The sequence below is a fragment of the Lampetra planeri genome, chromosome 19, assembly GCF_965212315.1.
Source record: "Lampetra planeri chromosome 19, kcLamPlan1.2.h2, whole genome shotgun sequence".
NCBI classification, from domain to species: domain Eukaryota; kingdom Metazoa; phylum Chordata; class Hyperoartia; order Petromyzontiformes; family Petromyzontidae; genus Lampetra; species Lampetra planeri.
In genome coordinates, this window is record NC_136125.1 from 11609178 (window position 1) to 11631899 (window position 22722).

Below are 22722 nucleotides of genomic sequence, written 5' to 3' on the forward strand. Positions count from 1 at the left end.
CGCCGGCATGTTGCAGAGATTTGCGGTTCGACACCAGCGGTCGCCCTGGTTAGTGCCGCGGGTGTATTAACCATAACGCGTAGGCGCCGTCTGGTTCAAAAGCGGATGTAAAATATCCAATGGCGTGTTAATGCAATATTAAGTCAAATTTGGCGAACTTGAAATATTCTCCCGCGAATTATACAATTGAGATTTTTTTTTTACTCCACGTAGCAAGCATCTCCCGCAGGGAGGCTGGGCCAATGCCTGGCGCGGCTCGTCTGGTTTCTTCGCCAACGCGAGCTTGATAGACCGGATGCCTCCCTCTCGTTCGCGAACTTTCTGATGTTTTTTTTTATCGCGGCACTTTGGTTTACTCCCAAATTCCAAACGCTCATTGGTCGACTTGGTCTTAAATGAGTGCCTGGTACGATTTGTAAAACATCGAGACTGGAGAGGGCCAAGGACGGCGTGGTGCAGCAAGCCATCATCGCACCAGAGACGCACCCCGAGGCAACCTCACGCCACGTCTTTTACAATGAAAATGACGCTATAATCAACGGCTGCACGCATATATATCCACGTGAACGCACATTTGGGGCCGCCCATAAATGACGTCACGCGATTTTGGACGATTTACCCCCCCCCCCCTTCGTCACACCGCGTCACAAAAAGTCAAACCCCCCCTCAAATATGACGTCAAAGCTCTGCCCCCCCGCCAAAGAAATAAAAAAACATGCTTCAAATCGTTTTACTATTGCCATTGTAGTGCGTATTTAATGTGGCGCTGCACTCTGATGTTGTAGGAAAAAACATTTATAAAAAAAGTCTAATTAAGTAGAACGTGTTATCTATATTTATTTAAAGTTGCGCATTTTGATGTGACGTCACATTTCTAAACCCCCCATCGTCACAAATATATGACCCCCCCCCCCTAGGTGCGTGACGTCATTTATGGACTGCCTCTATCCATTTTTAGCACTTATAGATCAACGCGATAAATACTACAACTCTACTGAATGATTTTTTTAACAAGCCTGCGTTCACCAGAATTAAGGCTTCGTATACAATTGTAAATAACAATGTTTTACAAATCCTTGTAATGTAGAGTTCTTGGACAAATGTGTCGTTTGGTCTCCGTGAGCCATGCGGCTCTTAAGTCGGGTGCAACCGCAACAAACAAAATATGAACACAGAACATCTTAAAGCGACGACGCGTAACAGAAACATCCTGGAATAAACCAGCAAATATTTTTTAAAAACTTATTAAAACGCTGCGTGCAAAAATCCCAATGTGGTGCAAGTCAACAATAACAACCATGAAGACAATTTAGATTAACCGTGTTTTCGAATCACCAAAATAAAGCTACCCTGGCGTCGGCCATCACCATCGGCCCCCTGATCAGCGTGAAGCTGTGAGAGGGAAATTTGTCAGCAATTGGTCGTACTCTTAGGTTTTTCGGTAAAGTCACGTAGGTAAAAAATACAAAATAATAAATAATCAAAATAATAATAGAAATAAAATAATAAATCATTTATTATTTTACTTCTATTATTTCTACAAAATAATAAATAATACAAATAACAATAGAAATAAAATAATAAATCTTTTTTTTCTATTATTATTTCTATTATTTATTATTTTTTACCTACGTGACTATACCGAAAAACCTAAGGGTATGAATCCTTGCAGTCACGAAAGATTCAAATCTAGAAGCAATTGGTCGTGGTTGTTGGTTCGACCATACTTCACCACGCTGGTCAACGCGGGGCTGCAGTTCCACACTTCACCCCTCGTGCCCTGCACATTGGACTCGTGCACGATTACGATTCCTATCGTGCGACCAACTTAAATTAGAATCGACTCAACTCGCCATACCTCTCAACACGGTAAGCGGACTCGACAAATCGATTCCGACTCGCGGATCGACTCTCGCAACGATCGTTGGGGTCAGGGCGAGGTTCGTTGGAATCGATTCCTGCGGTAAAACACGAATCGATCCTCCCACAGAGCTATCATCAAGCCCACGTGGAACGGTGCTTGCGATGGAGGCGGCCGCGGTGACAGCAGCGGCGGCGGCGCCTCCTCCGAGTCCCCGGGGGGACGCAGAGGGGGCAGGGCACGAGGGACGAGGGGGGAGGAAGGTCCGCGAGACGAAGGCCGACAGGAAGGGGCAGAGGAGGCTGCGCAAGGCTCGCCTCACGCTGCTGAGGCTGGACGGCGTTCAGACCGTAGACCACCCCACCCAGGTCTGACGAGACAGACTCGGGAGCTAGCTAGCTTCTCATTACTTGCACGTCGTGTTGTCGTTACGCTACACAACGATAGAAACTCCTGGACGAGGGAAATAGAAACTCTGGGGGGGACACACGCGGCGGGCTTCCAGGGAGGCTCCCGAACAGAGGTCGCAACCTGGTACCCGATACCCGTACCCTACCCGATACCCGTACCGTACCCGGCCGGGTACGGGTAGCCGTTTGCGACCCTGGTGCGGCCGGGTACGGGTAGGCCGTGAGTCACTGGTGAGTAGCCGTTTGTCACTCATTTCGGGTAGGGTACGGGTAGGGAACGGGTACCCGTACCCGGCAGGGTACGGGTTACCCATTTGCGACCCTGGTGCGGCCGGGTACGGGTAAGGAATCAAAACCCGTTTGCGACCTCTGCTCCCGAACGAGGCGGCCGTGTCGGTGACCACGTGGAAGCCACACATCTCGAAGAGAGAGGGGGACGACCCTCCATCTAGGAGTGCCAATAGGATTTGGCCCGGATCAACGCGAAATGCGACTGATGAGACACTGGGTGTCAAAACTAAGTTGAATGCGTTGTGCATGCATTGTGTGGCTTGGAAGTCGTGGATTAATTCAGCGGTGGGATAACCCCAGTCGAATCAGGGTCATTTACATGACCAAATTGAACCAATTTACAACTTGTAATGTTAAATTTTGACTTAAAACTTTCGTGACTGCAGGAATTCATATTCTATGGTTCTTTCGGTAAAGTCACGTAGCTAGAAAAAAATAACAATGAATAAAATAATAAAAATGACAATTGTTTTTTTACCCTTCTATCTGGCAACAAAACTGACACCTTTTTTTTTTATAAGGAGTCATGTTTGCATTGACCACAATACCTGCAGTCGGAATGCAAACAAAAAAAGGTGTCCGTTTTGTTGCCAGATAAAAGGGTAAAAAACCAATTATCATATTTTGCTACTGGCAAATGAGGTTCCAATGGGAATAAAAATGACGTTTCGATCGCAACACAAATGGTCGGCATGATCACCTGTTTCTGATGACGACTGCTTGTGTTGCGATCGAAACGTGATATTTGTATTCACCTTATTTTCATTTTTACTATTTTATTGTTATTATTTAGATCTACGTGACTTTACCAAAAGAACCATAGAATATTAACTTTTAATGTTACTACTTGACCTTTGGATTGCGATTTTAATGTTATCCATTTGTTTCCATGCCCACCCCCAAAACATCATGCGCAGAACATCGCACATAATTTCAAGGTCGTAGCAGCTCCCCGTTCGAGCCTACCGTCCACTCCATATTTACAATAAGCACCTTGTGACACGATGTGACACGATTCGACACGGAGTGGGGCCATGCGTGCCGCAGTCCCGGCCGAAATTTGTTCGATTTCTCAAACTTCATCGGCAGAGCCACGTTGCACCGTGACCCCCCCTCTCCCCACACGCAGGCTGGGTTCTGCTTTCACCTTGTGCCACACGGGGGGACATCTGCCACGGGGTGTCCCCCCTGCCGAAGGGCACCCTCGGGGGGGGGGCGGGGGGGAAGGTAGTGCTAAGGGAGGCACGTTATACAAACATGCAAAGGGGCCGTCCATAAATGACGTCACGCACCTGGGGGGGGTGGAGTCAGATTTTTGTGACGGGGGGGGGGGTGAGAAATGTGACGTCACATCAAAATGCGCAACTTTAAATATAGAATTGTTATAACACTCCTACAACATCAGAGTGCAGCGCCACATTAAATACGCACTACAATGACAATAGTTTAAAGCGATTTAAAGCATTTTTTATTTTCAAAATGGAAATATGGTTTTGTGACGTCATATATGAGGGGGGGTCTGACTTTGTGACGCCGTGTGACAAGAGGGGGTCAAAAGTCGTCCAAAATCGCGTGACGTCATTTATGGCCGGCCCCAAATGTGACGATTGTCATCTGTGCGGCGCTCTTCCACACACACCGGGTGGCAGCACCTGTTGATCGCGAACGGGGGCCTGGGGAACGGCGTGGCCCGCGCGACGCTGCTGGAGCTGATGGGCGCGCAGGGGCACCTGGAGGCGCTGGAGACGCCGCGGGGGCGGCCATACGCCTTCGCCTCCTTCTCCCGCGTGCACGAGGCGCAGGGCGCACGGCGCAAGCTCGACGGCTGCTCGGTCCCGTCGGCCGTCGCGACCACCCCCGTCACGCTCCACCTGTGCTACGTGGAGAGAGGTGGGCTTGCATAGCCGTCGACCCGTACGGTTTAACCCCCCGTATTCTTGCACGGGGGAAATTTGAGTTCTCAGGTCCATACGGCGTACAGCCGTTTCAGTACGGGACTTTGTAGGATGAACGTTGAGATTCATGAGGGGCACGGGGTGACCAATAAGGTCTGAGTTGGCCTGTAATAAGCTAGGCACTGATAAGGGGTTGACAGATATGGGGTCGTTTCCCAGCATTCAGCATCGTCATCCACCATGATCAGTCCGCAGCTGAATGGAAGACTTAAAACATCGCCATCTAACCATTTAAATTAAAGGGGGTTTTTTTAACCAGTTAATGCCCACCGAGCTATTAATAATTTTTTCAGAAGCGACCTAGCCCAACGAAGTGGCTTGTCACGTGGGAATTTATAGCAGTTGCCAGGACGCATGCTTATAAATATGGAGGGGAAACCCAAAGGATCTGGAGAAAATTTCACGCGACCATGGGGAGAACATGCAAACTCCAAATAGGCCACCAGGGTCGGGATCGAACCCATGACCTCATGAATACCAGGCAAGGGAGTTAATATCTCACCACCACGGTGAAATATTCCACCATGCACCAAGGTCACTGCTTAATCTCCATGGTGGTCCTCTCAAGCACATTCTGCCGTCGCTGCCACTATCCTTTACCACTGTCAATCATCCATTCGAATAACACGTCCTCCCTAAGCCCATATTTTTTCTTTAAAAAAATCAAGATTAGGTATTGAACATGTGTTCTCATCCAGTCATAATATACAACCCTAGCCCCACCACAGGGTCCAAACCATAACTCATGTTTACTTCATACTCACACCAATTTTATGGAGTCTAAACGGTAACCCTAATGACCATGGAATGGGCATTGAGGCATAGGGTAATCGTTTGGTGCACATGGGTTGCAAAGTTATTGCAAAAGAGCAAAAGCAACTGGATAAAATTGGCTGTTAGTTAGACAGATAAACACCTATTGCAGATATTCAGTAAAATAAATATATTGGCAGCCAAGAAACAGAACATTTCAGAGAAGATACCCACAGAGGATCTGGAGCCATCAAATCAGCTTGTATGCAGGTGGATTATTACAATGCAGGACAAAGATATTGGCTTGGGGGAGGTCATCCTACAGAGGATTGATTGTTGACAAATGCAGACATTTGAAAAAGCTTGTGTTACATAAAGATAAATGATTTTATTCAAGCTAAAAGTTCAGTTGTGAATGTTAGCGTTTGCACTTTAGCACAACTCAGAAATGTTATGGCTTCCTCACACGCTGCCCTGGGACAAGGTTGTTCTTATCCATCGACATTGTGGCACCCTCTAATGTTTGGTGTCGTTTCTATCATGGCACTTGGAGCTCATCCTCTAGTCTTTATCCTTCAACTCCATCTCACCTACTCTCCAAACGACTTGGATATGGTTTCATTTTTGCTCAAGTGCGATGAATTAGATACACCATTAAAGAGCATTTTTATCTTCCCTCAGTTCCGCGTCAGGAAAGCTGCACAGAGGCCCTGCCACCAGGCCTGAAGCTCATCCCAGACTGCGTTTCATCCGAGTACGAGGACCAGCTGCTGAGCTGCCTCGACTGGGGCAAACAGCAGCCAACAGGTTTGTGACTCGAGGTCTGTACGTGTGGGTTGGAGCAGTTGCACAGCAATTATCAACTTTAGTTCCTACTCACAGCCAACCATGGCATGCGATACCTCAACTGGCACCAGCCAGCATGGTGAAGTTGCGGCACAGATTCATAGCCGGCATCATTTGTGACCCAACTCTGTGACATGTGCATGCATGGATGGAATCGCAATGCTAGCTTTCCACCTGTAAATTGCACATTGTATGGGTCTATTTTGTAGGCAGGCCAATCAGAGTTTAACAGGTAGGAAAGTTTTCCAGCGAGCACAAGAGACTTAAGCCAAACTACTCACGAGAAATTACACCTGAGCCTACTTGCACCTATGCCCTAGTGTATTTCTGAACCCACACTTCAAAACAAAGGTTGCATCCGCCACCGCTAGACACCAGGGCCGTTTGGGAGAGTCTCCCAGATATGGGAAAGTCCCCTCTTAGCTAAAGCAATTAAACATAAACTAGGGTTTTACACACTCGCACACCACACGACATTTCACCCCACGCTTGGTTTGACTTGTGGGTTGACCAGTGTGGAGCCCTCGTGATCACTTCTCTCCAACCAGAACCCCCCCCAACAGAAGGGTTGCCACTGGTCACAAGGGCCTCACGCACCACAGCCAGTCCACCAGATGGCATCCCACCCCCACTCAGAATCCACTGCATGCCAGAAACAAAAACACGACACCATCCAGTCGTAGAGCACACCAATGCTTCACCCCACAAGCAGACAGGTTCTATTTCGAGTTCAGTTGCAGGAATTCCTCGTTGCCACAGGGCAGTACTAGGGCAATTTTTCCTAACCCCGATCCTGCGTTACCCTTGACCGTACTGCAGTCTTGACAGCCAGTAAACCACAGGAAACGATTACTCCAAGGATCTCGATGTACAGCATGTTAAACTGCACTATTGAACCACAGTATAGGATTCTACTCACAGGATAAAGCTGGGCACTTCCCAGTGGCCTGTTGAGTCAACTCTGCTCACCTTCAGCCCCCACTACTGCAGTGCCACCAAGTGGTAACACTGTATGCCTCCATTCCAAATTTGCTGATGTCCCCAGGTCCTCTGCTCAGAGCTCATCTTTTATACCCAGCCCCTTGCCAATGGGAGAGACGCTCCACCCCACCTAACTAATTGCTCCAAATTAAAACTTTGCCCACGATTTTAACAAGCAGCTGCTTGATTTGAAAAGCATGCCAAATTGACCAATGGCGAGAAAGCAATTATAATGACCTGCTGGGGATTGAGTTATTATTCCCGCCACAAGTGCTCGGCCCACTAATCATGATCAAAGTGGTAGTTCTGCTTCTCACTGAGTGATAATCCACTTCCCCACACATGCAAGTTAAGCCTAGGACAGCTCAGTCACACCGAACTGAACACTGCGCATGCATCTAATCAATAGTTGTTCCAAGCACGAGATAATGCTCAATCATTGCAGTCATCCCAGTGTCAGCATGAATTAAAACCTAACCTCCCTTTCAGTAGTTGCCGCGCGCCACGTCACAAAAGTACGGTCAAACAACGATCATGGCGTGAGGATGCCATAGCCACGCAGCGGCTTTTGGCTAGCCATCGAACGAAGCTGCATCGCGTGCTTTCAGATATTGGGAAGCCACTGGAGCTATGCACTTTTAAATCTTGACTGAAAACTAATTTTTTTACAACTGCTTTTTGCGTTTAGTTTATTGCTCATCCCTGCACCTCCGATTAGCACGGTTGGCTACGTATGGTGCGAAATAAGTTAAACATACATACAAAATGGGCCATTTAATTTTTGCTTAGTTGTTACAAAAGTAGCGTATGTGAATCCGGTGCGACACTGAATTTATTCTCTAAATGTTTTAACATTTGTTTTTCTTTTGTCTTTGTGTGGTTTTTCAGCCCAGCAGTCTCTTAAGCATAGGTGCGTCCAGCACTTTGGATATGAATTCCGCTACGATAACAACAATGTGGACAAGGATAAGCCACTGGATAGAGGTGAGGATCCTGTTAATTTCGGGGGGGAAATTAACCAGCTCATAATTTACAGACAGATTCGTGAAACGACCTGAAATGACCTGCTTGTTGTGTGTCGCAGGTTGTTGTTAAGATAGAGCGTAAATATTTAACCTGTTGGAGTCTTTCGTCATTGTAGATTCATGTGTGCCATTTTAGACTAGTGTTTACAAACGTGTCAAAAGTGTTGGTGTTGAAACCGTTGCCTAACTCACATTGTCAAATGCTATTTTTGTCTAAGTGACAGTCTGCTGCCTACCCTCACCACCTTCCCTAGAGCTTTGCTGTCTAATATGCTTTTCAGCCAAATGGCAGTCTATTTAATGATGATGCTGAAGTATGTTCGTTCTTTGTCCCCAGGTGTTCCAACTATGTGTGATGAACTTACTGACAAGTGCCTATCAGCCGGTTACATTCAGCATCGGCCCAATCAGCTGACAGTAAACCAGTACCAGCCCGGTCAAGGTTTGTGTCTCACTATTAACACTACCCATCGTAATTCAATCTTAAAATTAATAACCAGTCCTGGATGAAGGATTCCCGCATGTAACTTCGGACATGGAGATCATTTGAAATACACTTCAGGCGAGTTGCAATGGGTTGGTGAAGGGGAGGTGGGTGATGGGGAGGTGTTGCTCGCGATATGATCCCAGGTTTCCAGGTTCATAGCGCAGTGCGCTAATCGCGGTGCCACCGCTTCGCCCCACTGATAGTAAGATTGCTACCATACATGCATTTATTCAACTGCCCTGTTATCAGTGGAAAGTTTATAATATACATTTTGAATTAAAATAATTTTTGACGGTAATAATTATTATTTTATGTAGCGTCATGCATGCAAATTGCATTTCTAAACATTGTACATCTACATCTACACCACATTAACTTTAAATATGGCACGAGCAATGCCACAGAGGAACAATACATAAAAGCGATGATGGTTACAGACACAAACACAACACAGAGCAGGCAGTGGTGACTACTCATGTCAATATTTACGTCTCAATATTTGGTGTGGTAAAGCACACTCAATTTAAATGCTTCGCTTAAATGTTTGCGTTGTTTTGTTCACCCCATGCAGGGATCCCCCCGCACATTGACACACATTCTGCCTTTGAGGATGGCATCATGTCTCTGAGCCTGGGAGCCTCGGTAAGACTTGACACAAATCAAACGCCACTCGACTAGAGTACATCATTATATTTTCAGGGAATTAGCATCACAGGCATTCAATCATTTAAAAATAAAAGAACTAACAATCATTATATTTTACAGCCCGTCATCAAATGGATTAAAGCCTTCTCTCACCATATCAGTTATGGGAGGGCTGTTTGATGAAACCGCACCGTGCTGGACAGCGTGGGATGGTGAATGTGGGGTTGGGCCCATCACTGGTTTGGATATCACTCGCCACCGATGTGATCTGTGGTCGAGAATCAAACTCAGGTGGTCGGGTTCACAGTGCAGTATATGAATCACCGCACCGCATCTATTCTGATGCAATATCCAACAATCCATTGGAAGAAACTCTCACGTCGTGCTATGCCGCCGTTGTGACTCGTGACGAAAGACCGCCGTGTTGTTCCCCGGTAACCTGTGACCGCGCCGCAGACGGTGATGGAGTTCCGGCACCCCGATGGCAGCCACGCGTCTGTGCTGCTCCCTCGCCGCAGCCTGCTGGTGATGGCGGGTGAATCGCGCTACCTCTGGAGCCACGGGTACCACCGTCCGCGCTACCGAGTCGACGCCCGCTCGCAGTCGAACCCTGGGTCGCGTGTCGCCCGCCTGGCCGTGGCACTGCCCACTCAGCACAGGCCGCAGCTTCAGGAAGCGATGGATTCTCTTGTTAAGGCTGCTCTGCAGTAGCGGAGCATCAGAATCAGAATATTTATACTGGAGGAATCCTATGAGCTATAAAGTTATTTTTCACAGATCTCCAGTTAGAACGTTTCAACAACAAACAATACATAAACACGATAGGAGTGCAAAGTATAGAAAAAATATATAAATAAAACTGAACCATTTTTATCTGACCAGGTATAGCCCACTGAGGTATTAGCTAATTTTAAGAGTGGCTTATCACCTGTGGCTTATCAAAGTGGTTTATCAGGTGGAAATTTATAGCAGCACAATAATGTAAATGCATGTTACTAAATGTGGAGGAAAAAACTGGTGGACCCGGAGAAAAAAATTAACGTGACCACGGGGAGAACATGCAAACTCCAAATATACAGGCGTCAGAGTCGGGATCGAACCCACAACCTCTGGATGTCCCGGTCAATCTGCAGCACACAAAACTGTCACGATTCACTCACCCTTGCTCCATCGACGATGTTATGAATTTGAGGACATGAGTGGAATCTTGTTTGAAGGTATCATATAATAGTTTTTACTTCTTTTGTGCCTCCTTTATACAATTGTGTTTGCTCCATTAGCCTAAATGTAACGAACTTATCATTTGCACAGAAATTTCCATCAATCATAGATTTTCGCTCGCGTGATTTTCCGAACATGAACACGGAGATCGATTTGAATCGATGCACCATTACATACTGACTCAAAAAGTTATATTTCACTCTCAAGAGAAGATGCTTGCAAAGCTTAGACAAAGTGAACCATCGACCTAAAGCTGGGTTTGCTTGTTGAATTATAAAGCTTCCCAAAAGGGAATTCCTGCCTCAATAGCTAAACATGCTTCTTTGACAGCAAAGCCACTCCATCAGTTTGTGCTAGTCGTTACAATCCGCAGATGCTAATCAAGACCAAAGAGGGTGAGACTTGATTTATAAAGTTGCTATGCCTAGGAGACCATTAAATCTTGAACTGCTTTACAATTCGATGTTCACGATTCGTTCCCATGTTTTGATTGAAGAATCTATTATTTTTTTACTTTGCGGTAGTCAGCGGCAGAGGTCACAAATATATTACGTACTAGATGAAGAAATCCGAATAGTTTCTTACACGTATGGTTCAATACACGTATCATGAGTGTAAAAATGTACTATACGATTAATTTTTACACATGTAGAGATAATGAACACTCAGTCCTCAAAATACTGAACTTGTATTCAGGGATGGGCTGCCCAAACATATCTGCTGTCTTCATAAAACCGTTTGTTTTTCCCTCAGGACCAAGTTTAGCACGTTTCTTGCTTGTAAATCTTATTTCTCTGTTTTTTTCATACGTAAAAAAGATATTTATTAAAAAGTAAATTTAAAGCAATTCTGGAATACGTAAGCAAATGCTTGCAGCTATTTTAACTTCAAAAAAAAATTCGGGTAACCCAAAACCTCCCGTGAATATGCCGGACAGCAGCATATCGACGCGCATCATTTGGCAGACGCGCTGCAACTTGGCAGGGAGGGGTGGGGAGAGAGAGACGGCGCCACTCGGCGTGCGTGGCTTCCGGCACGCGCGACGCGCCTCCGCCCGTGACATCCCCGCCGCCTTTACCTTTCGCAGCATCACGCCCCGCAAGTTCGACGTGGTGCCGGCGCCGCCGCCGCCGCCCGGGGATGGCGCGGAGGGGCCGCAGGGGCCCACGCTGGCCCAGCGTGGGGTGCGGACGTCTTTCACGTTCCGCACCGTCCGGAGGGAGCCGTGCCGCTGCCGTGAGCTTCCTCACATTTAGGCATTCATCTCCAACTGGATGTTTTTTTCCAGGTCGCCGCTAGACTGGTGTGGGCACGCAATTGGTACCCATAGCCGTCGTGTGGGAGGTATGCCAGAGGTGGTGTGCCGGGCGTGGACATATGTTTCCTGGTCGCAGACCAGCATGGACCAGACAGAAATGAAGCACTGCGTATATCCCTCTTTCATTGATCGTATCATAGAGTCAAACTGAAAGGACAGAGGCTGCTGTCTAAATACATTAAATGTTTTTACATGCTCCTTGAATGGTGGAACTTGTTGGGAGGCATGCACATTCTGCGTTGTGATTCTATTCAAGAATATATATATTTTCTATATGTTGAATTAAGTGGCCAGCAGTGGCTGCTGGTATAATATATACCCAGTATGTACAAGTACAATATATATGACTTAAAAGGAATTAATTCTTGCATTTGCAATTGGATTCATGTGTCATGAGCCTAAGACTCGATATCATTTGATGAATCTCGTGCATCGTTTCACTGTTACTTGGTTATCCCTAAATGTAAATTGGAACAAAGTTTTATCTGCAAGATCTTTTCAGCGTAAATTGCTGCCAGGACAAAAAAGTAAATATGGAAATTTTTGTCTTCGCGACCTTAGGTTACCCTTCGGTCTGTGACAGCCAAGCTGAACAACAGAACCTGCAAACTCCCTCCTCGCGCAGTCCTACCAACGAACCGCTGGCCAGCACCACAGGCATGACCACCTCCGGCGCGACACACTCGGGCCCCTCGGAAGAGAGCCGCGGACCCGACCAGGTGGCGCGAGCGGTCGCGACTGAGCGCGTCGAGGCGGCGGCGTTTTCGCATCCTGCCCGCTCGGTAGACGCGGAGGACGACGACGACGATGAGGAGGAGGGAGACGCGGCGCAGCGGCTGGAGGCGGAGCACGTGCACCGCGTGTACGAGCAGATCGCGGGCCACTTCAGCAGCACCCGCCACTCGCCCTGGCCTCGCGTCGCCGCCTTCGTGCGCGGCCTGCGGCCCGGCGCGCTCGTCTGCGACGTGGGCTGCGGCAACGGGAAGTACCTGGGCCTCGCCGAGGAATCGTACGTGGTGAGTCTGTCGTGGCGTGATCGTACGTGGTGAGTCTGTCGTGGTGTGACCGGGACAGGCGTGGGGAACTCGCCAGCCACTCGCCGGACACGGCCCCCCGCGACTTCGGTTCACACGGCCCGCGGTCACGCAATGCTTGCCGCTTCGAACGGTCCCACAGACTAGATTTACACCTCGTTTCAAGCATCTTAAATGCACAGATTGGGTACTAGAGGGGGATGGATGCTGCCGTGCTCCAACGGTTATCACACTGCACTCGCAATTCAGAGGTCGCTGGTTCGATCACCCATTGTTGTAACAATTCGCAAGTTTCTTAAATCCCCCCTCCCCTGCTGTGTCCACCCAGCAGTGTGAGTACACCACACTCAGTTGGCAGGGCGCAACCACGTGCAGCCTACCACTACGATACGGCCCATAAGCGGTATTTATCCCTCACTCCGAGCATCTCAGCGGCACTAATCGGGTACTTCAGGTGTGGCAACATTTTTTATTTGGCAACAACACCGCGTTAATAATTTTAGCTCGCGCTCAGGTACTTCTGTCACTGGCAGTGCCTCTGTATGCCTGGTAATGTGGTCCGCTGTAACGTATTTGAAAGTGGTAGTCGAGCACTAGACGGGAAAACGTCCCCCACCCCTGCTTTAGTGCACGACCTGAGTGCCCTCAGAAGGATTGGTGAGCAGGTTGGGAGATGTCCCAGTGGCACTCAGTTTCAGAGTTTCTCTTTTTTTCACCGATGCTTTACATTGTGTCGAGGTGAAGCTGGTTTGTAGGGGTTTTTGAAGGAGTAGTCCTGAATGGCTTTATTGACAATGGATTATCGTCTGCTCAATGAAATTTTTTTGGCAACGTGTGGAGTAGACAACTGCTGATTAAAGGAGGTGAACTTGCACTGAATGCAGGACAATCGCACAACTGTAGAAATGTACATGCATGCCTTGCCAGATGTATTATCCCAGCTCGTACAAATTTGTTCTCAGTAAATCTGCTTCTGTTTCTGTCCACTTGTAGGGTTGTAATTCAACTCCTGCACCGATTGGGATTATACGTTGCTCAATTGGAAAGTTCGGCATGGTTATGTCATGAGTGGTTGACTCAAGAACCCTGTGTTATATCCAAGATTGAGTCATTGTGTGATAGTGTAGCGGTGTCAATATTACACGTCCAGCCCATTTGTCAATCAACTACTGGATGAGTGCCCTTGTAATGGATTTCCATGCCATGTTACAGCGCTATAGAAGTTGTCATTATTATTATAGGGTTCTTTAACCATACTTCACCACACCGGTAAGCACAGGTTGTTGAATGCAGGGAGCATGGACTTGAAAAATAATGTACGAAAAATATATCAATTTTAGAATTTGTATGAGTGGGTTTTGTATTTAATTTCATTCTGCGCGTGGGCGTATTAATGTTGCCGTCACCTGCGTGTGTGTGCATGTGAGTGCTTAAATGTTATACTGTCTCCTTGGTGCTTGAGTGCATATTTTTACAGTGTCACCTACGGTGTGCATGCGTATGTGTGCTTGTGTTCCCAGTGCTTTCCTTCATAGTTGCTCGCTCACAGCGCTCGCCCCCACAGTCCGTTAACCCCATACCGGGGATCTTTGTCTTCATTCTCTTTGTCCGTCGCCGACCGCCCGCGCTCAGTTTGGCTGCGACCGCAGCGCCGGGCTGGTGGGGATCTGCGAGCAGCGCGGCTTCCAGGCGCTGGTGTGCGACGCCCTCGCCTTGCCCGTCCGCACGGGGGCGTGCGACGCCTGCCTCTCCATCGCCGTCATCCACCACCTCTCCACGCAGGTGCGCGCCACAGCGCCGACGCTTGTCCGTCGCGCGCCTCGGAAAGAGACCGCTAATACGAATGGCGATCGACGCCGGGTCTCTTGTCATTTATAAACGGTAGTAGCTGTTAGTGTTGTTGTTAATAAACAACCACCCGCTGTGTGGCTGGCTATAGACACCTGTTTTATTGTGATTGGTATACAATCACGTTGTTGTTTTCTCTTGGACTGTTAATATATTTACCGTTTGATTTTTAATGATGTGCGTGGAGCAGTGCCGACAGGACTTGCCCCAATAGTCTGGGTAATCTTCATAATTGTGGGGAGCGGGGACCAGTGGTTTGCGCAGTGCACTATATGTTTCCTTGATTACCTGAATTAATATTCCTGGTCACTTTCTGCTCAAGTAGCAAGTGGCATCTGAAGCTGTTAATGGGCTTTCCCAGGGTTAACTTGCTTAAACGAGTACCAGGTTCAGTTTGTAAACATCGGCACTGGCGAGATGAAGGGTGTGGTGTGGGGTCCACTGTTAATAAATGCTCGATGACATCCCTTGCCTCTGCTCTCTATAGGACTCACCGGGGGGCGTCTTTGTTGTCATGCCCCTCTGTAGGAGCGAAGACTTGAAGCCTTGCGGGAGCTTCTGCGAATCCTTCGGCCTGGAGGGAGAGCCCTCGTTTACGTGTGGGCGCTGGAGCAGCAGTACCGCCAAGCGCGATCCAAGTACCTCAAGCCCAAGCACGGGGAGACGGTGGGAGGCGGCACTGGGCCGCAGCCTGTGGTTGGAGTCGGGGAGACGGCGGACGACGAGAAAGGGACGAGTTCCACTCCCACAAACGGCGTGAAATCCCCGTGCGATGACGTCGCTGAGTCCAGCCGGCCCGCGGAGCCCGCTCCTGTGCCACCGGAGCCTCGCAGGGATCCGGGGATGCCGACTCGCGGCCACCTGCCCGTGCACACGAACCGCACGCCCTTCCGTGCGCAGGACGTGCTCGTGCCCTGGCACCACAGGCGGCAGGGCGAGACCCCGGGACCGCCCGAGCGGGCGTGCGAGGAGGCGCCCATTTACCACCGATACTACCACGTGTTCCGCGAGGGTGAACTCGAGGCTCTGTGCGCTCGGCTGGACGGCGCGCGAGTGCTGGAGAGCTACTACGATCAGGGGAACTGGTGCGTGGTCGTGGAAAAGTGCTGACATGTGCAAAACGTGGTTTTAAATCGCGACGACTGAGCACGGGCCCTAAGCAACCAAGCAGCCAGCAACAAAGAACACTCTTGAAGGTGTAATCGATAAGAGTTCTATGTTTCTTGAATTGATTAAGGTTATAAGAGCTTGGGGAATGAGACGTTGGCAGTTCCAAAGTGGAGCAGCGTGACGATTAAAGCAAAAAGAGAAGCGTTGTAGCCTGCAGCGTGGTGATGGAATACAGTATGGATCAGACGAATTGTCTGGTAGACCAAGTGGACATTCAGGCCCCACGGTGGCGAGATGTTAACTACCTCACCTGGTATGCAGGAGGTCGTCGGTTCGATCCCAACCCTGACGCCTGTATATTAGGAGTTTGCATGTTCTCCCCGTGGTCACATGGACTGTTTCTACGGGTCTTCTGGTTTTTCCCTCCACATTTAGAAAGATGCGTGTAAGTGTATGTGGCTGCTATACATGTCCACGTGATAAGCCGCTTCATTGAGCTATTATTTGTGGTCAGGTTGCTTCTGAAAAAGAGCTACTTAGCTCAGTGGGCCTTACCTGGTAAAATAGAAAATAGTTTAGTAATCACCGTAGTAGCAATAGAGGAGTGATAAAGAGGCTATTGCACAAATTTGTGGGGAATGGTTTAAAATACTCGCTCAAAGTGCCTGGCGGTTAAGAGAACAACCACTTTCTTACACTTTGTCGGCAACGACTTTCTTCATTTTAAAATTGTGCTTCATTTAAAAACATCCATCTACATACAGGGATGGTGTGTATACAACTAATTTATCATTGCAATATGCTAAATTATTGTGATGTTTTTGAATTGGTATTTCTCCCCAAAACGCAAACGGTTTGTTTTCTGTTTAACACGTGGGCTTTCGCGACCAATATCCATAATAAAGGTTTTTGTTGGATTAGATCGCGTAAATATAAATGTGTCATTAACCCACGACCATCCGACACGGCCAATTCGTAAGGTTTGTCACGTGAACTAAACGTGCTAATTAGTTACTACGTGAGCACACCGGTGCGTTGGAGAGTAAACCAACCCACAACATTGACAATTTGAGTACGACGTTTCGCTGGTGATTACAACCAGCGTCATCAGGAAATTTGCCGGAATTGTGAAGACTTCCCGTTTCCATCTTACGTCGAGGAGCAAAGCCTATCGGGCGTGAAGACCAGAGCGGCGGGGGTTAATGTCGCCATTGTGTTCTGCGACCTGATTGGCAAGACGTTTCCCCCCCCCCCCACCACTGGGTGGCGATTTCGCACGTGAGATGGCAGGCATGGCCAAACACCCACAGGGGGCTGCTTCTCAGTCAGGCGCTTGAATGCGTAAGTTGAATTTCTTTCGCACCGTACGTAGCCAACCGTGCCAATGGCATGTGCTTAAACATGCGCATTTTCACGCGAATAGGTGTGATTAAAATGTATTCTTTTGCTTATGATGCACGTGCATGCGTCAAATTATGCGTGCTAGAATTTGTCGTGTTCCAGGGGTGGCTCGTAGATCAGAGTGCTCTGCTGGTGAGAATCCTGGGTTTGAATCCAGGCAGCCGCCTGTGATCAAACCGAGTCCTCAAGTAAAGCGAGGTGATGGACTTTGCCTGTTCGCCAACGACCGCACAAAAAAAACCCATCGTATTTTTACTTGGTCCGACACTTAATTTGTCGTGTCCATCATACCAGCTTCGATAAATGACGACCATTTTTACGAGCACACAGTGCCGCGCAGTGGTGCTTAAATCATCAGCTGGGCACGGCACCTCTCTAACAGACGACACTGGATTGGATGAGCGGGGAGGCTTCGTCTGCCCTTCACCGCAGACGCAGTTCATGTTCCGAGCCTGGTCGAGACGGCCCCACCTCCCAGGGTTTGCTTTGCAGCGGCTGACACCTGTCTGGAGGCGGTTCAGGCATTGTCAGATTTGCCCGTGGGCCTGCTGACCGTGGTCTTTATATATTTACATAGCGCCTTCCCATGCCGAGACGTCTGTCAGTTGCAGGGTGGGTGTCCCGTTCATCTCTGACTGACGTGAGACACTGCTGGCACGATGAAGGTAAAATTGATTGCATTTCAAATCATACGTATGTGTAGCTGGTTCGTGGCAGCCCAGCACCTGCTAATAGGTTCTGCATGCACCACATTGGCCAAAAATAATGTTCTTCAACTGACAGCGAATTGAGCCAATTCATCAAGTTGAGGAAGAGATTAATAGTTTTTTTTTGCTTACTAAGGCAGTGTGTTCCATCTGTGCCCGCTGTGGTGCATACATTGTAAAGGCTTGCGATAGGGCTGTCATTCAATATTGTGGACCGGATGCAATTCTTTATATATTTTGTAAAGACATTTTTTTTCTACACATTTCATATCGTTGCTGAAGGAATATTGGTTCACGCGATTGTTGGTTCACGATAACCTCCAGTGTGCAGCATTGTGAGATGCAGTGGGCATGAACGACGCCACTGAATAAAACACTCATTGTTACCTGAATTCTTTAAACAATGTGATTGTGATACTGCGTACGGTTATGGAGTCGTGAGAGGAATTGATTAAACACATTCCTGCGGAGGGAGCTGGTAGGAACGTTGGGTTGCTTGGTCAATGGCCAGGGTCAACGGCGGCGTGGTGTATTCCGCAAATATGCCCGGCTGTGAGGGCGGGCACAAGCCGGCATGAGTAGGTTAAACGTTGAGTTTTATAAGGGCACCACGGGGTGAACATCCCCTCCCTACCCAGCCCCACCCCTCCCACCTCCCACCCAGCCCCACCCTCCCCACCCAGCCCCTCCCCACCCAGCCCCTCCCCACCCAGCCCCTCCCCACCCAGACCCACCCTCCCCACCCAGCCCCTCCCCACTCTCCCCTCCCCACCAAGCCCCTCCCTGCACGACGGACACCCTGTGGGCTGGTGTAACCAGGAGGTTCCTACCAGTATAATCTGTCGTGTGTGTGTGTGTGCGCGCAGTGGTGCAGGTGATAGTAATAGTAGGTTTTTACCCTTTTAACTGGTACAAAACTGACACCTTTATTCAAGGCATCATGTTTGCAATGACCACAACACAAGTAGTCAAAAAAGCAAACAAAAAGAAGCAACTCTGATAAAGATGATAATATGCACTGTCCTTGAAGTTGATTGGCCCACACCCGAGACGGCTTTCTTTAGAGCCTAGTCCCCATTGGTGTAGGGCCAGATGACACCAGAAGGCGTACAACTCAAACACAGTGCAATATCAGAGTATTGAGAGCTCGGGGTAAGCATTTACACTATGAGATCTCTTTTACCAGTGGCAAAATATAATAGTAGGTTTTTACCCTTTTAACTGGTACAAAACTGACACCTTTATTCAAGGCATCATGTTTGCAATGACCACAACACAAGTAGTCAAAAAAGCAAACAAAAAGAAGCAACTCTGATAAAGATGATAATATGCACTGTCCTTGAAGTTGATTGGCCCACACCCGAGACGGCTTTCTTTCTTTTTGTTTGCTTTTTTGCCTACTTGTGTTGTGGTCATTGCAAACATGATGCCTTGAATAAAGGTGTCAGTTTTGTACCAGTTAAAAGGGTAAAAACCTATTATATTTTGCCACTGGTAAAAGAGATCTCATAGTGCAGGTGATAGTACTTTGGAAGCGGGCAGACAATTGATGTTGGATGAGAATGGGAGTACTCTAAGTAAGAATACCGCAGGAACGCCGGCAGGTTTACAGCCTGCGTCAGTCCACTGCTGGTTTGAGAGCCTCCCATGCTGCGCGAGTCATGGTTGCTGTTTGGCCATTATTCACTTATTCACCAGTGCGTGCGTGTTTGTTAAGATGGGATGGGAGTACAGGTAGACACCAGCATCTATTTTACTCTGTTGGTGCGTCCACCCCCCCCCCCCCCGCATTTTATTTAACTTTCTCTATCGGTGCAATGTCTTGACATGAAACCATTTGGAAATCCTGCAGAGTGTTTAACCCGTGCGTCAGAAGATGGTTTGCAAGATATATTTTCAAATGACTTGTGAGAATCTTTCAAGCGGTCTTTTTTTTAATCCTCAGCACATGAAGAATCGCACTTTCCTCCATGCTCTACTATGAGATTATCCCGTGATATGAAACCGATAAAAACGTTTTCAGTCGCAGAGCTGAGATTTAACCAAGGGCAAAATCTAAGATGTGTTTTTTTTGTGTGTGCAGTCATTGGTGACTGAGCTGAGACCCATGAACTCGCTACACTGGAGAGCCCAGTTTAATCATGGTTCGCTGCCAAGATTCAAACCCAGGATAAGTCATCGTTGCCAGCTCAGTGCTCTAGAGCTCGGAGCCACCTGGCTCCCACATGTTTTATATTTAAATATACTTTTCACACGTAACTTGAATGCTGTCGCCTCTTAATGTATGCACTACGTATGAACGTTGAACTTTTTCCGTACGCAGACCACCGTGCTACTTAGCCGTGCTGTAGTTGAAATACGAATTTGAATAAATGACTGTTGTGCTCTTTAGTGTTGTCATTGTCACACACGGGCGTGAGTGAATGCATCACGGAGAATACTTGTACTGGGTTTTTGAGCAGATTGGCTCTTGCATGGAAAACGTGTGCACGTGCTTACGTGTGTGCAGGTGTTGTAGCCGGAGTGGCAACGCTTTTTTGTTACATTTTAAAGGAAGGCGCATGCCGCAGATTTTACTCAGGGACAATTTTTTACTCAACGGATGATTTATTGACAGTGATACATAAACAATTTATGTGGTGGCAGTCAGCGATGTGGACTTGCACACACCCACAGTGTAATAATAGGGTAAACGACGTGAATGCAAATTTTAAAAAACCTGTTATTTTTTTAACTTATTTTTTTTTCAGAAATGCATGTTATGCATCGATTCTGAAAGTAACAAACATTGTGGAGAGTCCAAGCAATGTTTTTTTTAATGGATTTTTTTCCGGAGAGTGTGGTTACTGTTTGGAGGAAAACCTCCCCCACACATATCCTGTTAAAACCGAAAATGTATTTGCTTGGAGTAAAATAAGTAGTAAAACGACACACTTGTTGGACAAAATACTGGGGGGGAAATCGTCTAAATGTTTCTTGTTAAAGCCTCCATCTTTGTACGAGGGCAGTGCACATGAAATGCACCCTTAAAATAAATATGATAAAATGATACAGCGCATGTGAACATTAATACTATATTTAAACCATTACAGTTACATTCCGATGTTGTTTAGAAATAGTTGTGCAAAGTTGCTGCGTATGCCCACCCCTCCCTCGCTCCCCCACCACCATCACCACCACCATCACCACCACCATCACCACCACCATCACCACCACCACCATCACCACCACCATCACCACCACCATCACCACCACCATCACCACCACCATCACCACCACCACCATCACCACCACCATCACCACCACCATCACCACCACCATCACCACCACCATCACCACCACCATCACCACCACCATCACCACCACCATCACCACCACCATCACCACCACCATCACCACCACCATCACCACCACCATCACCACCACCATCACCACCACCATCACCACCACCATCACCACCACCATCACCACCACCATCACCACCACCATCACCACCACCATCACCACCACCATCACCACCACCATCACCACCACCACCACCACCACCACCACCACCACCATCACCACCATCACCACCACCATCACCACCACCATCACCACCACCACCACCACCATCACCACCACCATCACCACCACCATCACCACCACCATCACCATCACCACCATCACCACCACCATCACCACCACCACCACCATCATCACCACCACCACCATCACCACCATCAACACAATCACCACCACCATCACCACCATCAACACAATCACCACCACCATCACCACCACCATCACCACCACCATCAACACAATCACCACCACCATCACCGTCACCACCACCACCATCACCGTAATGCAAGCGCCGTGTTCTCGGCGACCTGACCGGCAAAGCGCTTCTCGTCGTCGTCCCTCCCCCACTGGGTGGCGCTTGTGCACGTGTGGGGTGGCAGCGTGGCCAGCAACTTCCTCGAGCGGCTGCCTCCCCGGTCGTGTTGGCTGTACGTATCTCTGGAGATACAGGGACTCCTCGACTTACGAACGGGTTAGGTTCCAGAGGTCTGTTCGTAAGTCGGTTTGTTCGTAAGTTCAACTTCTGTCGATTCCAAACATGTTGTACGGCATGTACAATATACACGGGGAATGGATTTAAAAGTTGGAAATCTCCTATAGGCGTCGATGCCACTGGTTCTTCATGTTCTGCAGATGTAGATGCCACCACCGCCATCTATTGCGCGGCGATTGAACTTACGACTTTCTGTCCGAACATGCAACTGGACATACGGATAGGTTTGTTCGTATCTCTGAAAGTTCGTAAGTCGAATGTTCGTAAGTAGAGGAGTCCCTGTACGTTTAACTTCTTTCGCACCGTACGTAACTAACCGTGCTAATCAGCAGGTGGATAATGACAACAAACTAAACGCAATAGACCAGGGCGGCCCTTTACCTGGTTTCAAGTTCGCTCAACCACACGCACCTCCGATTAGCACCGTCGGCTGCGTACGGCGTGAAAGAAGTTCAACATCCCTACACAACCGCACCTTTGGTAGTGGTGGTGGTGATGGAGGTTGGCAATGTATTCTTGGCTAAAGTGTGGTTAAAACTAAACTCCGCGTGTAATAATAGGTGTGGTAACGATTGATTCGCAATAAATTGTTTTTTACGCTTATTATACACGCATCGAATCTTGCGCGTGAGAATTAATTGGATTGCAAATTGTGTGAATACGGGTGTTGCTCCTGATTCATGTGAGCGTGCCCCCACCTCCACATCCACTCCAGATTGTGCACGCACCTTCTAAATATTGCTTTAAATAACGCGGGCAGATATAACGAGTT

At 48.1% G+C, this 22722-nt stretch overlaps 1 protein-coding gene across 1 annotated transcript; it reads left to right on the top strand.

The window, feature by feature from the left end:
* Positions 1 to 2009: 2009 nt before the first annotated feature.
* On the top strand, positions 2010 to 16705 carry ALKBH8 (alkB homolog 8, tRNA methyltransferase). Its single transcript, XM_078603010.1, has 11 exons — positions 2010 to 2229; positions 4212 to 4452; positions 5952 to 6077; positions 7986 to 8081; positions 8460 to 8564; positions 9181 to 9251; positions 9711 to 9817; positions 11563 to 11711; positions 12355 to 12809; positions 14460 to 14609; positions 15204 to 16705. Exons 1-11 carry the CDS (start codon positions 2026 to 2028, stop codon positions 15783 to 15785), a joined length of 2286 nt encoding a protein of 761 aa, XP_078459136.1. The 5' UTR covers positions 2010 to 2025; the 3' UTR covers positions 15786 to 16705.
* The last annotated feature ends 6017 nt before the right edge of the window (positions 16706 to 22722 follow it).

Excerpts from the sequence above, each read along its gene's own strand:
- ALKBH8 (XM_078603010.1), top strand. The coding sequence starts at position 2,026 with ATGGAGGCGGCCGCGGTGACAGCAGCGGCGGCGGCGCCTCCTCCGAGT. Across the intron at positions 6,078-7,985 it reads GGGCAAACAGCAGCCAACAG|CCCAGCAGTCTCTTAAGCAT; the intron begins GTTTGTGACTCG and ends GTGGTTTTTCAG. Across the intron at positions 8,082-8,459 it reads GGATAAGCCACTGGATAGAG|GTGTTCCAACTATGTGTGAT; the intron begins GTGAGGATCCTG and ends CTTTGTCCCCAG.